Genomic DNA, 18,434 nt, shown 5'->3' with positions numbered 1-18,434 from the left:
CACACAGTATGCTTCAAATGCTACAAGTTACTGTTTTCCGGTGCCTAACGTGAACAAATTGATACATTACCTGGAGCCCTGACAACAAAGTGACACAGATATACCACCAGAAAGGTTAGATTTTGCTCAGTTAAGTGCATAATGAGGTAAAGGAATGCAGAAGGGCTTATTTCATTAGAAACTGGCTTACTTCAAGTAGTGAATGCACAGTAAGATTAGTCACATGTACAACCACATGTGTACATGAATATAAAGGTCTACGGCGCTCACATTGTCAGGGTGAATGAAGGCAAAGAGCTTTAACGCCTTTTAGCCACCTGACTGAAATAGCTCTAGTTAGGTCAGAGCAAATATAGCGTGATATTGAGAATCTCAAATGAAAAAGTTTCCCCTAATTTATTTGACTAGATTAAACCTTCCCTAAATTGAATCTAGTCAAATGAATAAACCAAATGTGAAGCAACTCACACAAATACCAGAGACACTACAGCTTCTACAGCTCTCAGATTCTGGTTAGAGTCCAAATTATAACAGATAGCCAAGAGAAAAACAAGATTTACAGCAGAGTTTACCATGTTGTACTTGGGACTTTCTTCTGAGGTCAGTATATTTCACAACTTTTCCCATTTCATGCAATAATATGCAGGCATGTCTCTGAGACCTAAATGAAAAAACATTGAAAGTTCAGAACAAAGCTTCTATCTGGTCAAATTAAACTGAGCTAGGTGTGAAAAAATTCACACTTAATGTTTTCCAGATGAAAACATACAAAAGCGTGAAAGATTAAGAGGCGGTACCTGCCAGATTAAAGTGCTTCAGGCGATTCAGGGGATGGTGCACATGGATTTCTTTCCCCTCTGTCCTTAACTGACTCCTGCTGATGAGATTATGTTGTAATAACCCGTAAAAAAATCACTGTTGTAAATGTGTCATCACAAAACGCAGTTTAGGATCCTTGCTCCACCCACACGGGTGATTTCACTTCATTTACCTGATTAGACCTCATCAAGACTGAGATGAGTTAGTTGGCGTATCTCTCATTCAGCTGTATGTGTGACAACAGGGCGGGCAAGTGTTACTCAGGATTACTTGGTTAAATCACCATAAGGTATTAGTTACACCTGTTGGTCAACTTGTGTGCCATGAAAAAGGCTGATAGCTAATTGAGTAGCTCATCAACCAATAAATTAACCGACAACTATTTTTTATAATTGTTTGAAGTGCTTAAAAGTTGTTTAAGCCACACTAAGCGCATTGCAAAGTTGGTCTGTGGTTGTTTGACTACTTTGATCCATACAAAAATATCTCAACTGTTGAATGAATGGCTGTGATTCAGGATTTGGTGCACACATTCCTGCCCGCCACAGTATAAACTGTAATCACATTGGTGATGTCTTGACTTTTTTACCTTGAGCCATAATCAAATTAGATTTTTTTTACATCAAATATTTTGATTTATGACCAAATATCTGCATAACATTCCCATTAGCCTCAGCTGCACTGTGTTTAGTGTTGGCATGAAAACATGCTAAACTAACTGCTTTGAGTTAGCATGCTGAGTGTTGACATTGTAACCGTGTTAGCACTAAGCTCCAAGCACATGCTATGTTGGATGGATGGGAAGGATCAGAAATATTTCTATGTTTAGGATTTTTAGAACATTCATGTCATCTGACAACTCGCCAAGGTTGCATGATAACGGAGTTATGAGTTGGTCATATGGGGTTTAAAATTATTTGTATTGACAAAATTACATTATATCCATTAAATTTGGGGTTAATTACATTAAACAACAGACTTTGGCTGACATTGAGGCGTCTTGCTTGGTTTTCAGGCGCTCGCATATAATTAAGGGCCAAGACGAATATATCAGAGCGGTCAGAAAAATCAGTTTCCCAGTCGTAATTACGACTTGGAAATTGACATGGATGCTATTTACAAGTCGGAAAGTCATAATTACAGTAACTCCGATATGACATGAACAATAAATACAGCCTCACAGAGCTGTTAACGTGGCTCCAGACTCTTAGTCTTGTTTTAATCTGTGGTTAGGAGGTATTGGAATTTTGTCCATTTTCCTACAATTTTTAAACCATTATATCGACTAATGTTTCATACATCATAATGATATTGCTACAACACCTCCCACTCAAACCTGAGCGCACCCGTAGCAACACAAACGTAGGCAGACCACATTTTTAAAGGGGCTACATACATCCATGCCATTGGACTGCAAGTCTTTAATAACAAAAAGAAACCCTCCATACAAAAGTATATGTACATGGTCACTTATTGAACTGTATAGCAATTTATGGAAATGATCTAGTATGGTTCATCTTTTTCAGTTTTAAATACAATACCTCTCAACAGTCAGTAACCACAGTACTGGATCTGAAACACAGAGTGGGCTGCCAGTGGAGAGTCCATCTTTGTTATGGCGGGCGATGCAAAGCAGCTGTCCACGTCTGGACCTGGACACTCGCTGTGATATCAGTCTAACGTTTGACAATATTAATGAGTAACGTCACATATATTTTTTATCACAGGGGAAAATAGAACTAAATATTGATTTCCTTTTAAACAAAGCACACACGACATGACATAAATAATGCAAATAACTGCCATTGAATACCAGTGCAAGAAAGCATTGGGGACAGGGAGACGTGGGACAAAATCACAGACAATGGGATTGAGACACTTGCTATTAACACTTACAGTAGAGCCTGAGTGAGACATTCCAACAGAGTACAGACAGAATTCAACTTTTTGGTCTACTGAAGGTGAGGATCAGTGGACATGACATTAACATTGATGTCAATATTGATGGGGTACATTAAAACAATGAAAGAACTAAAAAAAGAGGACATGGAGATGGACAGAAACACAATTGCACCGTATCCCTGCCATGTGCTGTAAACTCCGACCTGCCCCTCTTGTGATCCTCGTCGTAAGACCTGAAGGAGGAACACGGCCCTGCATGGAGAACGGCGGGTGGGTTGCCCTGTCGAAAAGTGGGGGAGGGTAGATGCAGCGTGTTGCGTAACAGTTAGGGAGTCTCTGATTGGGCTACTGGTTCAAGCTCCCACCTCGCTTTATTGTATCACATAGCTGAAAGGTCATTGGTGGGATCTTTTGAAACCTAACTGTGATCTGTGAAACTGTGTTTGCATGCTAATGTGAAACCCACTCCAGACACACACACACACACACACACACGCACGCACGCACACACACACACACACACACTCTTATGCATGCCCATCTTCTCCCTCCTGCAAACACACTCACTGCCATCCACACTGCATGAAGACCTGGGAAGCTTCTAAACATCTGCGTGTACAGTCAAAGATTGAAGTACTGGGACAGCAGGCTCTGATTCCTACAAGTGACTGAAGATGATCCACTTTGATAAAAAGCACTCTCTCTCTGCTTGTGCGTCTCTTATCTGCATTATAGATTTTATAATTGATGAAATGCCCCAAAAAGCCTCTGTTGTCAAGGTGAAACTTGATGTAAACTGATAAGGAAAATGATTTGGAGCTGCTGCATTGAAACATGTAAATACCCTGATGTACTGAGGCTGCACTCTGGGTGTGAATGATAAATGAAGTCTAGAGGTGATTTCTTTGTACAGGCTGGTATTGCAGGAAGGGTTTGGAAGCAAAGTGCAAGTCATATATATTGTTTGTGAGTCATGTTAGATTTGGCATTAATGGTCCCCAGTTATGGAACGACAAACTATACTAGCTGACACTAATTCATAAAGGGCAATAATTAACACAGAGGCCAAATAACTCTGTGCATAAAAATGTTTAAATTATTGTTTTTGTATTAATTTTTAAAAATATATTATTATTGACATCAAAAATAAAATAAAAATCAATTAAGCTTACTGTCCCAACACTTGCACTTTTAACTGCATTTTATTTAAAAGATTACTATGGAAATGTTTACAATAAGTGCAAATTGGTCATTATTCCAGAATAGCTCCTATATTGTTGATGCTGCGATTAGAGAGTGGGGACCCCACCTTTGTCCTCTCAGTCTATGTCCCTGCCTTATATTTGTCCAAACCCTCTGTGCAAGTTTTTTTTTTTTTTTTTCATTTCTGCCTCTCTCCTCTTTAAGTCCTCTTCCTCACTTATCAGAGTTTTTGCGCGGCCGGCGGAAGCTGGACATGTTCTCGTTGAGTGCATAGATGCGCCTGGAGAACTCCTCGAAGCCGGCCACGTCCAGCTCGCCCAGAACCTGCTCGTCACACTCCACGGCTACTGCATGGTCCACAGGGATGCAGCGGTAGTCTGCCAGACGGGCCTCATCTGCTAGACCCAACCCCAAACCTAACCCCATCCCCAATCCCAAGCCGGTGGCCTCTGTGCCCATGATCTCCTCCGCTTGCTCCACAGAGCAGCGCATCTCTGGAATCAGTCCCGACACCTGTCCTGGTACCAAAGAGCCGTTCATGGTGCCTGTGTTCTGACTAGTGCCCACTGTTTCCTCACCTGCGTCCCCCCCGCTGGGTGCAGGTGTGCTGCTGGGTGGCTGCTCCTCAGACTCTTCTTCTTTCTCCAGGTTAGCCTCTCTGTCAAGGCTTCTGCTCTCCGCCTTCTCTGCCGTCTCCTCCTTCTCGTCCTTCTGCTCGCCCTCCTCTTCTTTCGCCTCCGTGGGCTCAGACACGTTAAGCGAGGCCATGCCGGCATCGAGGGAGGAGGACAGGTGCTTGGTGGAAGGTGAGGGAGGCGCCAGGCTAACCGGGGGCTGCTCTTCACCCATCGCCGTGTCGTAGCTGGGCGGGGGAGTTGACTTGTACTTATCGGCCTCCGAGCTCGCCCTCTTTCTCAGGCCTCGGTCTGGAGAGCTGGTGTGGCTGGGGAAGCCTATCTCTGAGGCAGCACATACGCCAAGCTGGGACTTGGCTGGGACTGGAATGGAGCTGGAGACATTGTGTCGGTCACTGTGAGGAAGAGAGAGAGAAAGACAATAAATGAACAATGACGTAAAATAAAGCAATGATACTCATATTACATCATATTACGCCTGTGTACCGTATCTAATTCAGGATAAGATGCTGCACCTCCTTGTGTCACTCCATATGATTTATTACAGAGGCAATAATGACTGCAACTAACTTAAGACACTGGGGCATGCTAAGGGAACAGATGAGACACTTCTTGGACCTGGTTCTCAAGGACGTGAGAAGTGGGTGGGACGCAATAAAACAGAGGGTCACTGTGAATTGAATCCCATTTGCTGCATTTCTACATACGTTTTGGGATAACCTACCTGAAACTCAGTGCTGCTTCTCCCTGCCTTGCCCTCCCTGCCTTCCACAGACACCTTCATCTCATCTGATCTCTGATGAATACATGTTGAAATAATGTGTCATTAGTGTACTTTATTGTTAATTTAACCTCGCTCACTTCCTTCCTCTCATCATCAACATCTCTGATATGAAAGCAGAGCTGAATAATCCTATAGAGCCAGTGGTGTGTGAGTCTAAAGTTAAAATAACTAACAGTGTGAGACAGTGAATTTCACGCATTGCTGACAGATACTTCATGTGATTTAAGGTGGACTCATTTTCAAGTTACATAGGTTTATAGAAAAATCATACTGTTTTACAACCATCTTAAATATTTAGTTTGTCAAATCGTTTTTTCCCCCCCTTTGGAAAAATTTGACTATTTTGCTCGCCGGCCAACAGTAGTAATAGTAACAATGTTACCTAGCAACAGTGTATCGATGCTGGCTCAGTCAACATCAACAGAAATGAGAATGGAGGGGTTTTTCCGTGTGGTATATATAATATTAGTTTTCAGACTATAAAAAGTGGACGGGTCCAATACTGTCTCCCTAACCCTAACCCCCTTCCCCTCCTTGTGTACGCCCCTGTTGGTTCTCCATTGATCTCATCGGCATCCATCCACCCACACTACCAGCTCCTTTTCCCCCCTGATGCAGGAAAAAGACAGCTGCAGTTCTTTGTAAATCATTCCACCTTACAACATTCAGAAAACATTTGCGCGGCCTGTGAAACTACACTCGTGTTCTGCTGACTGGAAACACGCAGCAGGCGTCCACCCAAGTATGTCAGACATTTTCCTCCATAACAGATAACAGACTTGCGATCTGGGACACCCCGCCCCGCCCCAGCATTGAAACCATAAATTTACTTAAATGGGGGCCTCACCACTCCTTCCGATAGCCAAGGCCATGTATAATTCACCATGACTACTTAGTGGTGGGCTTAACGTGACCATTCCGCTATCTAGTACGGCGGGGGGTGGGGGTGGGGTCAGAGGTGAAGCAGGGCCTCGCTGTGCTCTCGCTCTCTGGAGAGTCACATGTGTTGGTTAAAGCCTCGAGGACAAATCTGTGCTTGAGTTTGACACGCAGTCAAAACAGATGCTCGTATAAATTTTCTCCTGTCGCTTGGCACTTATAAAGGAAGTCTTCTTTGTAACAGTGGCACTCAGACATCCGTGATGAGAGCGCTGGTTGACATTTGCATTTATTGTGTACAAGCTCTCTCTCTCTCTCTCTCTGTCTCTGTCTCTGATGGACAGTTTCACCACCAAACACATGACAGCTTGTAATAAAAAAAATTTAAAAAAGGGGGGCCCTGACTTTGACCCCTGCAGGCACCCTGCCGAGGTGGTCCTGACAGGGTTCACAGGCGGGGCACTGCTGAGAAGAGTGGAGATGTCTGTCTAGTTTTAAAAGAAACTTGTCAAAACTTCAAAGAGCCTGTGATACAGTAAATTAGAACCATCCACAGTCTGAAGGTACAGTATGTAACCACCTATGGTAATGACCTGTACTGTACCTCATGGCCAAAATTTAAATTGGAGGCATGCAGATATAAATGTTGGATGGTCAACCAAGGCCAAGGTTAAGAAAATAAGAGTAATGGGTAATGACCTGATGCTCTCAGAGTGTTCCTCTTAAGTGGGCAGAACAGGAGGTGGACCGTGTTTTACTTGGCAGTGCATATCCATCGAAACACATCATTTAATACGACTGGCTATAGCTTAGCTTCCTAACGAGCACATGCTTAATTCTGCCGCAATGCATTTTTCTGTCAGAATGGAAACAATGTGTTCTTTAACACCTAATTTTCTGGTGTGTGTGTGTGTGTGGGGGGGGAATAAAAAGGATGAATAGAGAGAAGTTGAATGATTTGCCATCTCAAACACTTATCTGTGACTTTCCAAATGAAACCATCATGGGCTGTTTGGAACCCGGTCCAAAAATTCAAAACCTGATTTGGTGGAAAGGAATAAAGACAGATGTCATGAGAAGTCAATTATCATTTAAGTAAGTGGAAAATGCGGTTCAGACTCTTTGAAACTAAATACAACGCTTGGAAACCGGAGACGACTGATACTGAGTGAAAAGTTTAAGGTTTCCATGCATCATTTATAACGAGTTAATAAGTGACTACTACGCTCTTAGCTTGACTGAGTGATGTCCTCATGGCAGCTGCTGATTAGACGGCTTTGATTTTAATTAATATCAGCCATTTTCCTCCGTTGCTCCCTCCAGCTGGCGCGCTCATTTAATCCGTTTGCTCTGATTTCAGCTGGCCATCTACACCACAAACACATGTACTGACACTGGTTTAAACTCATACGATCATCACGCAACGTAGTTTGTGTAATGAGGAATTTTGTACTTGGACCGTGTTATTTTGTTCCACTCTGTGTCTACGTTAGTGCAGCAGTGTACGAGTTACAGAGCAGACTGGGTGTGTCAGCGAGGACTCGAGCCAGGCAAACCTCGGAGCAGTCATAACACTGTTTTTTTTTCTTGAAGCATTTAAGCTGTTATACCGATGACATGTTTTTTAATGTGGGCAATTAGGCTACACATGTATGGCCACTGTGAGCATGTGGGCCGATTAAGTACGTAGGGAGGAGAGAACTGCTGAAAAACTCTTCCTAAATTTGTTTGGAAAAGCTGGAACTAATACAGCGTTGTCCACACTGCATAAGTCCAAATACTTGCATCGCATGAGCCAACTGTGTCTCGACACTCTTGGTACACTATGTGAGATTTTTCATATTCTTAATAAATATTTACTTTGTTACCGTTCTGAAATGTCTTTCCCTTCCTATGAATCATTGTTACGAGAACTCCCAAAACTGCCTTTTGAAAAGAGGTGGAATGCAGATTTTTTAAAACTCAGTTGGGTTTAAACATTCGCTGGGTTCAAGAGTTCTGTAGAGACAATATTCACTTCTGATTTGCTGCCAGGCATCCCTGAGTCATGACACACATGGTTCTTTAATTGATGCCTGTTCAGTTAGAATCTACGGATACAATGATGACAAATCATAATAATCATCACTATAGATAAATAAATGATGGGAAAAAGGAAAAGAACAAAATAAAGACAAGGAGTAATAATACACATACACAAAATCCCAAATAAATAAATAAAATCAATAAGAGTCTTACAAATGCACAAATAAATAAAACACCCAAGACACAGAACAGCATACAATAATAAATCCACAGTAACAAACAACCACAATAACATTTCAACTCTATCCCTGTTAATTCTGGCAGGGGACCTTTCAAGTAAACAAGATTTATAAAAAAAAAAAAAAAAAAAAAAGGTTTGACAGTAGAACAATACCAGAACATATGTAAGTAGTCTACGAAAAACAGAGCCAGGACATTTGTTGCGTAAGTCACTGTCAACCAGTTTATAATCTATACCTGCGCTGTGACGTCAAGTCAAATCCGTGCAACAAACGTATGAATTATATGATGAGCGAAAAAATGGTGTTCCAGACTGTTAGCCAATTCCGACCAAGGTTGAGAAACTGAAAGTCTTTTTGTCGGACGCCAAACAGCTCTTAACACAACCAATCTGATCTGTGTGAATTAGGGAAGTAATGCTGGAATGCAACCTGCCACTTGAGAGTACAGTTTAAAGTCACAGTTCAAAATCGCTAATGGGAGCTAACTGACACACTCCACTGGGTCCTTATCTCTTTTGAAAAGAAGAGAGATGAGTGCAGTTTTTTAAATCTCTATAGAAAGAGCCAACCTTGACTGAAACATTAATAGAGTGAAGGAGGATAGGACCTACCATGTGTCGTAACTCAGAGAGCAATTCAGGGGGAATTCCATCCAGACTGAGAAATTTAGACTTTGGCATTGAATCAAGAGCATCTTTAAGTTCTTCTTAGGTGAGAGTGGCATCTAGTTTGAAAGACTGCATAACTAAGAGAGGGTAGGTTCAAAAAGTGAATAAACTCCACCATATCCTGACAGTCTTCTGGAGCTTCAGAGGTTTATAAATTAGAACAAAATCAACAGTTTTGACAGAGTCTATGGAAGCCAAATGTTCTGATTGTTTTAACCTTAATGCCAGATGTCTACTAGATCTGTCTGCAAATTTTGTATTTTTGTTGGGTTGTCAAATTAAGAAATTCAGTGTGGGCAGAAGTGAGACACCTACAGTATATGCTGACTAGGCAGCATTTTCTGCCTGGCTTCAGTATAGTTTGACTTTTGCTTTCATGAAAAGCTATTTCATACAAGCCTACTGTTTTCTCAAGTTTCTCTTGATGGGTTCTGTGCAAGCTCTTCTTATGACAACTGTCAAGAGTACAGGCAGATTGACTTCTGATTGAGCATTGTGAAGGATAAACTCGCTCACACTTTGAGCAATATGTGTTAGAAAATGAAATCATCATCTCTTGTTTGAAGAAGTTTTCCATAGAGAAGATAATAGGAGAGCGGCCAGAGAGTAATGGAGTATGGTTTCAATCAAGTAATCAATATGAGAATGAATAATTATGTGGCGAGAAAAGGGTGTAACTCTTGTTGGGAGGATTTAATAAATGCCAGATATCTACAAGATTTAAATCTTTTAAAAAAAGATTATACAGGAGCTCCCTCGTAGCTGAGTTACAGTGCATGCCAAATACCCGTGACGTCCCTGGTTTGAGTCTGGCAGGGGACCTTTGTTGCATGTCATACCCCCTTCTGTCTCTCCCCTTGTTTCCTGTCAGCCTCTCTGCCACCAACTGTCCAATAAAGGCAAAATAGCCCAAAAAATAATATGTAAAAAAAAAAGAAGATAATATTCAGTAGGAAGCTGCTCTTTGTGAAGCTGGGACAAAGCAATATCCGGGTTGATAAACAAGTTAACCCCCCCCCCCCTCCCTCAAGAATCAAGCTGGCATCTAAAAAGTCCAGCGAGAGTAGACTTGTACCTATGAAATAAATATTTAAAATATCAGAGCCATATATTGAAGCGAGGCAGATTTTGGATCTATTAAACACAGTAATCACATAGCAGAATCTTCCTTCAACTATCTGAGCCAGAGGCTTTTAATGAAAGATTTAATGTCCTTCTGGTCAGAATCAACACCACCTTACTGTTATTTGGGGTAGAGGAAAAAGTTACCACCTTATACAATTTGTCCTGGACTCTACTATCAACAGACTTAAAGTGGGATTCTTGCACAAAAGCAATGTCAAGGTTTGTTTGAAATACTCCAGGCATTTCAGTCTTTTTACTGGAGAGTTTACTCTTTGCACATTCAAAGTCAACAAGACTGACCATAATTTTCTATGACTGAGAAAGCTTGCCAATGCATCATAAGTATTACAGGCCATGTGCATGAGTAAAAAGACATAAAAGATAGAACATAAAACAGAATGGCATCCTTGAGATAGCAACACGAGTTACGGTATAGCAACATATGTTCAAAGAAGCGATCTAATGAATAACAAAGAATAAAAAAGAGACAGTATGCCAGGGAATAATTGGTAGAGACATCCCAGATGTAGTTGGCGGGTAGGTACCCTAACATAAGATGGGGATGCTTAGCCTGAGAAGAAACCACAAGAAGGAAGAATACTTTAGTTTTTCTTTGAAACCCTTTTCCCTTATAAATAATATATAGGTGGTCCATAATAGGAGGTTTATAACCAATGAGGTTAAAAAAGCACACCCGAAAAATAAAAGCCTCAATATGATCCGCCTTACTAAATACTGAACTATTCCCCTTTCCCTTCTGGTTTTCTTCTTTCCTTTCCTTGCCCTGTCCTGGCTACTCCCACCAACCTACCTTCCTGCCATCACCTGCCTCCTACCTCCATTCTCCTTTGAGCCAACCCATCCCAGGTCTTGAGCACAGTTTATGACTCCCACAGGCGGGAGATGAGCCAGCAGCTCGGTTACTATAGCCTTCCTGTCAGTGGAGTGGTCTGAATATAACCAGTCTAGGTTTGTAATCACCATAGGACTTGAGAGTAAATCCTGTAGGGCCGCTCCATCTCCATAACCCCTCTTACTGATTCTGTAGGAGCCATATAGGGAGCCTTTACCTTCCTCTCCTTCAGGGATGAAGATTACCGTAATCTAAGGTTAGATCTGCATGTATAATCCTCCTTTTCATCAGCCAGGTCTTCTATGTTTTGAATCGTGTCTTTGTTTAGTTGAGTGACTGGATGATATTGGTTCTTTTTGAGAGCAATGTAAATGAATCAGATAGACTGAGTTACTGGGTTTCCATTCTGAAGATGGCAAACTGCTCACATGTGTTTGGATTGCAGTGACAGTAACCATCATCACTAATGGTATGATGTGCAGCAGTATAGTAATACAGTACATTCACTTGTAGCCAAAGCAACCCACCTACAGTGAGCCTTTGAGTCTCACAGGGACACGGTCTGCGGCATTTCCCCCCGCAACAAGTTTGCTGCACAACTTAAATGCTGCTAAGAAGCCTCTCTCTAAATCACCAAGCAGAAAAGTTGACATGCTGAGCCAGAAATAGCCTTCACTCCTCCAAAGCTTTTTGCCTTCTCTCTTCCTTTCCACTGCTGATGTCAAACCTGGCATATTTCAGGCAGACTCAGGAATTCAGTAAGCCAGACCTTTCCACTGTCCAATCCCCCGACAGGCTTCACAACATGCCCCCCGTTCCTGTCCAAATCCCGCTAAGGAACCACGACTTTGGGCCAAAACCAACAACAGGAGATAAAATTTAGTTGTTTAATGTGGTTTTGGGAAATCCCTGTGAAACTACTATAGCAAACATTAGTAAACATTTGATATGCACTATGGTGGAAGCTAAATTTCCTTTTTGCATTTAATGGGGCATGACTTATTGACTTAGAAGGCAGGGAATCAACAAAGTGCAGCAAAACAAGGAACAAACTGACACACTAATCAATACAGCATAATCTGATGAGTTACATCATTTATGAATATTTGAATACTGCTGTTTTTACTATTAACATATGGCTGATAGAAAAAGTAAAATACAAATGTCAACTTTGTTTCTAACAATAATTATTTCTTTCAATTTCTGAACTACTTAACATTTTGCTCTGGCAAACTATGTTTCTAGTAAATTGGAAAATAAATAAATTACGTATAAATACTGAATTTATGAACACTACCATATTTGCAGTAAAAATGACATTACATACAGTATATAGAGAGAAAAAGTCATCTGAACTCTAGGTCCATTTGCTACATAAGGAAAAGGTTAAACTACACTATGTCACATGTGGTTGAAAGCTCTGGAAAAAGCCAGTTAGTGGACCTAATGAGCTAAGAGTATTAGCTATTAGGTAGTATTACATTTAGACTGTAATACTAAAATAACTACTAAATGTAAAACATTACTGGGCTAAAAACTCTATTGCATGTCTACAATGTGTGTTCTAATAACATCTATAACATTTTTATTACATTTTCTTAGAGAATTGAATCTTAATGTTTAAAATAAGCTATCATGTTATGGTAACTTTCTTCAATAAAATCTAAAGTAAACATATGGTTGGCTACAATAATGGTTAACATAAGAGAGATTAAACTTGGAATTTTTATTATTCCCACAGGTAAAAGGAGAACGTGAGGTTTTAAAGAACCGCTGTACCTGTGCAGAATATCAAATGAACCGAAAGAAAGGAAATATTCATGATTTATCCTTTCAATTCATCATCCATTATTGTAAATATAATAAATCCATAGGGCACCTGCCTGGCTTAATGTACCTTGCAAATGCTTATTTTAGGTGTATACATTTTATATCATAACTTTTTATCTGTGATGATTGACGAGACTGCACTTGTCTTAATATCCCAAACATTTGTGTACATCTTGTAACACAAGAGGACTACTGTGGTTTTGATAACTTTTCACTCAGTATGGGGTTTTTGGGGAGTTCACATCCTCCAGCTGCAGTGATGAATCTGCCTGGCCAGGCGCCCTGCCACACCTTGTCTCCCTCTGTGTACGTAGCCCTGCTTCCAGGCACCGGAGTGGGATTAGGACCCTGTGAACCTCTGCCAGGCCCTCAGCGGATGTGGAGCGGCAAATGGGAGCATGTTGAATGCGTTTGCTTTGATCTCAGCAGACTGTGCAGTTTACAAAGAATCGGTTTCTGGTACTGTCTCTGTGTCCCTCCCGGTAATAGATTCACCATTTTTCCGCTGTTTCTTATCCTTCAGCAAGATTTTAAAAAACCTATACTGCCCATTTTTCACCAGAGCTGGATTGTATACATTATGACATGTTATGATGTGTTTCTGAGACAGTGCTGTTTGGAAATGTATAAAGATATGATCAGCAGCTAACTGGTCAAGCATGATCTATCCCACTGTACAAAAATGATATCTAATATCTACGCACACCTTTGGAACTTTGTAGTTCAGTCTTATATTCTTATACATGTTCTGCTTTTCCTCAGAGTTTCCTTCCAGTCTGTATAAAATGTCCAAGATAAACCTGCTCTGCTCCTATTGTGTGAGTCTTGGCGCTTTGGGAAAAGCTCCCTACAGACTGAATGCATGCTGGATTAGTTCTATATGGAGGGAGGAACTGTTTTAAGAACAGATTTGGAAACTGTTCCCTAAGTCATATCCTTCATCACATCATCCCTGTTTGGATGCTTGGAAGGAAGACAGAGGTGGCATGGAAGGATAGAGGAATTCTATGGAATAATCACCTGCAGCTGCCATGCAGCATTTTTATACTTCCATATTTCATAAGTTAGGTCCCAGTGCTCGAAATAGTATCTGAATTTAGGGTTTTTCAAACAAGGGGGAAAGGAGGCCTGGGACTGATATAGGAGGGAAGAAAATGCAACAAGCGTGTAAAGTAAAATCAGTGCATATCCTCTTTATAGCAGGACGTTGTGAAAGCAGCTAGCCACCTCCTCTTCCTTACTGGAGGATTTACGTTAGCATCCATACATGATGAGGGTGTCCCAGTCTGAATGTAAATTTTAACATATTTTCTACTACATTCTTACCTTTTTTCTTTTAAATCAATTTTGACATTTTCTCACTCATTTCAGTCAATCCCATTCAGCAAATGGATTCCTGATTTAATCTGTTGCAACACTCTGGCAAGAGTATCTTTCTTGCTCGTGTGTGGCTTTTCAATACAGGGCTTTATCCATAACTCAAGAGAACACATTAATAAATAAAAAAACTTAGAAACCAGCATCACAGTGTGCTGTACTGGCCTGTATGGAGGAGTTGCAAGTTGCAATAAATGAGAAATAAAGATTGGAAACATGGAAAAGGCTACTCTAATCCAGTCTAGAAAATAAACTGCAGTTTCATTACAATTAATAAGTTACTAAACATTGAATTCTATTTCTTTACTGTATTGAAAAATGTTGTGCCTTAGCAGCAGAATGACAGTGTAATGTGTATTTGTAACTCAGTACTGCTCAGGATGATGAGAAAGTCAGTTTCTTGATTCTCAGCTGATGACTTGTGATTCAGTACAGAGCAGCTTTTGTTCCTGTCCCTGTGGTCTCGTTGTCGATCAGGAGTGTGGCTGTGGCAAGCCACTGTGGAACTGTTACTTACATGCATGCACACACTCTCTCACACACACACACACACACACACACACACACACACACCTTCAGGGTTAGCGGGCCTATGCTTTCATCTCATCTATCTTTGGGCCCTTCCACTTCCCATTAAGGAGGGGGGCGGTAGAAGGCTGATTTGAGAGCTTGGGCTTTTCATGGCTTCTTTCCTTTCAAAACAAAGGATTATTCAATTAATGTGTGTAATACACATTTTCCCCTTTGCTGACCCTGGGAGAGCAGTGGAGATCAAAGACAGCTTTCTCTATTATAGGGCAGTGGAGCTGAAGTCCCAGGTTTTAGTGAAGGGTTAGTTGCAGGCCGTAAGCCTGTAGAAGGAGCGTTCCACTTCACTGGGAGGAAGTGGCTGCTGCATATCTCATCAACTTTTAAAAAATGTGGAGGTAGTGTAGATGTGTAGAGGTGGTACATCATTACAAAGGTGAGGTATAAGGATCTTAAACTATTACCTGATTTTAGATGAAACTGTGCCTTGTCAGATGAATATTAATAAAAAATACTATTTCTTACATTTGAAGTATAAAATCTAGTTGTGATATATTTCAAGGAAGTTATCTAGGAACATTATTATTAAATATTTTAAAAAATTATTTATAATTAATCCGCCACAACATAAGTGGTTATATTTATGCTGATGATACAACAACATGAATGGCAAAATTCACTATTGAAAACTTAGAAAGAGAATTAAGAAGAAAGTAGCAGTCAGTCAAGTGATGAAAAACAAATAATTTGCCTTAACCGCATCAGTTAAAAGCAGAGCCAAAACTTAAGTTTCATGGGAAACATCTGGGTATAAAGCAGGACTGTGAACGATCATGGTCAAAGCTGGGGCTGTGTGGTATGGACAAAATCAAATATCACAATATTTTTTACCAAATATTGAGATATAGATATTTTGCAATGATGCTGTAGGGAAGACAACTGATACTTTCACAAAACATTCACACAATAAGATTGTTGAAAAATAATCAACCAATAATGTGGAGGTTATGTAATGTAAGTGCTTCAAGGCAACAGCTAAACATTCTGAAAATTCATCCAGACTTTAAAACCAGTAAAAGACACTTGCAACAATGCCATATTGTCATATCCAAAATTTCACAATAAAAATCACAATACATATATGTATACATATACATATACAAATATATATGTATGAAGTCCGGACAGTTTTTAATCGGGGCAGAACTGCTACAGAATGTGGTCTCCTATTTTTGTTTACCGGGATAGCTGTAGAGATTTTAATTTAGATTCGTAAATGGAATGAGTCAAGAAATAAAAAACAAAACTCATATACCAATGCAGCAAAAACACAACAGCTTCTAATTTTCACTCAAATTACAGCCAAAGTATGGAGACAAATCAATGGCAGCAGTGCAGAGAGGCAGAATAAGCAGAGGGATGGAGGGGAGGAAAGGAGCACAATGAGGAAGAGGATCCACAAAACACTTCTGATGCCTAAAAAGACATAGAATAGCCTCTGGCAACACGACTGTGTCTAGTCACAGTCACACTTGCAAGTGTGTTTATGGCCTCTTCATTATTTAAAATAGCTGCAATCAAAGCACGTGCTGACTCAGTCATTTTTGCTGCCGCATCTACGTGTGGTATAATACAAGATGGTGCCAGTGCCTTGATGACGTCTGTCAAGTTTCGTTCAATATATTCAGAGTTTCATGTATATATATATATATATATATATATATATATATATATATATATATATATATATATATATATATATAAATATAAATTTAAATATATAAATATAAATATATATATATATATATATATATATATATATATAAATATAAATTTAAATATATAAATATAAATATATATATAAATAAAAATAAAAATAAAAATATATAGGTTCATTCAATATATTCAAATATTAATTTCCTGAACGGCATGCCATAGTATATATACACACACACATATATACATATATATACATACAAACACATATACATATATAGATAATATTGATATATACTTCCCAAACCTAGTCAAAGTACTGTATATTGGCATGATTGTGAATAAGATGTGGCAAATGCTCTGAGTTTATATTGTTAATTCTAATTTCTTCAAGTCTTTTATTAGCCTGTCTTTTAGAATTAGTCAGCCATACAAGTTCTTAGGAAGTTTAACATGGGGAGTTACACACAGCGTGTGTTATGTGTTTGGCTGCCACAAAGGAAATAAACTCCTGATGAGTGAAAATGAGTTGAAAGTGTCTCCAGACGCCTTGAGTGAAGAAACAGAACCAAATCATCTGTCAAGCAGCCAAGAAATCCCGCTGTCACAGAATTATCATGACGAGGAGCTCAAACACACAGTCTGAAAAATGATAACTACCAGAGAAAATCATTCAGACTGCTTCCAAAAGCCTGACAGAATAGTGAGAGTGTGTGACTGATAGACAAGCTACTGTAGATAAATGTGGGATTTATGTTATGCTTTAATGGAAGTATTTCATGTTTCACTTTATGACAAAAGACTTTAAGGATGATGACTCTTTTTCCCTGGACTAACAGTGTGTCCGGGACACTTTCCCAGCAGTACTAGACTGAAACTGTTTCTTAACTCCAGAAAGTCACCTTGCTAAAACAAGTGTATAAATGGTAAATGGACTGTACTTATATAGCACTTTTCTCGCCTTTTCAACCACTCAAAACACTTTTACACTACATGTCACATTCACACACACACACACACACACACACTGATGGCAGGGGCTACCATACAGGGTACCTGCTCATCAGGGGGAGACTAACATTGGGCCATCGGGAGCAATTTGGGGTTGACCGAGGACTGGAAGAGCCGGGAACTGAATGTCCAGTCTTCTGATTAGTCTTATATTTAATATCAATATGGTATATTACCAAAACTGTGAAAAGTGCATTGAAAAATACTTAACTACATAACTATATAGAACCTCTTTGCCTGTACATGCAATTCCGGAAACAGGAAAACCTATTTGAATTTCCCTTTTAGCAGCATCTCATTCCCACTGCTTATCTTGTAATATAAGTATAAGGCATAGACTGTATAAAAGAAATGGACCTAATATTCGTGACGTCACCCATTGGTTTGTGGACTGCTGCTCGGAAGCCAATAGTTCCGGAACTGGGCATCGCCATCTTGAAAATTTCAGGTGCATGCTGGGAAAAAAAAACACGGATTCTACTTATATCGGCATAAGGCAGGGCCATGGGCGGAAGTATGGGCGGAGTGGGGGAGGTTGCTATGGTTTTGAGGGCTGGATCTCGAGGACATTGGTCAATCAACCTGTCAATCACGACGTAGCCACACCCTAATGCATACCCTGCTTTATCATCAAAAATAAAATCAGGGAGGCCAAAATGTCCCAAATGAACATCATACTGCATTGAAGGCGGCTTTAAACTAGCGATTGAGACCATAAACACATTTTGAAAACGTTTACTGAGGTTAGAAATCAAGTGAGAAGTTCTCTTCTCCATTGACTTGTATAGAGACGGAAGTCCTTTTGACACCAAAACGGTCGCCCCCTGCTGGCCTTTT

At 40.1% G+C, this 18,434-nt stretch overlaps 1 protein-coding gene across 2 annotated transcripts in view; it reads right to left on the bottom strand.

The window, feature by feature from the left end:
• Window positions 1-2,201: 2,201 nt before the first annotated feature.
• The window catches only part of uvrag (UV radiation resistance associated gene), an 86,987-nt gene continuing 70,754 nt past the window's right edge, over window positions 2,202-18,434 (bottom strand). Inside the window, exons 15-16 of one of the 2 annotated variants that reach the window (XR_008322799.1) lie at window positions 5,284-5,355; window positions 4,821-4,954 (exon numbers count right to left, since the gene is read on the bottom strand). Coding sequence is in view for 1 of the 2 variants with exons in the window: in XM_053331422.1 (XP_053187397.1) it covers window positions 4,138-4,954 (817 nt within the window). In the remaining variant the exon portion in view is untranslated. Of the gene's footprint in view, window positions 4,955-5,283; window positions 5,356-18,434 lie in introns of both variants that reach the window. The other variant, XM_053331422.1, reaches the window with a different exon arrangement.

Source organism: Scomber japonicus, chromosome 13, assembly GCF_027409825.1.
Source record: "Scomber japonicus isolate fScoJap1 chromosome 13, fScoJap1.pri, whole genome shotgun sequence".
NCBI lineage: Eukaryota > Metazoa > Chordata > Actinopteri > Scombriformes > Scombridae > Scomber > Scomber japonicus.
The sequence above is the reverse complement of the archived record's forward strand: the minus strand, read 5'-3'. Positions and strand labels throughout refer to the sequence as shown.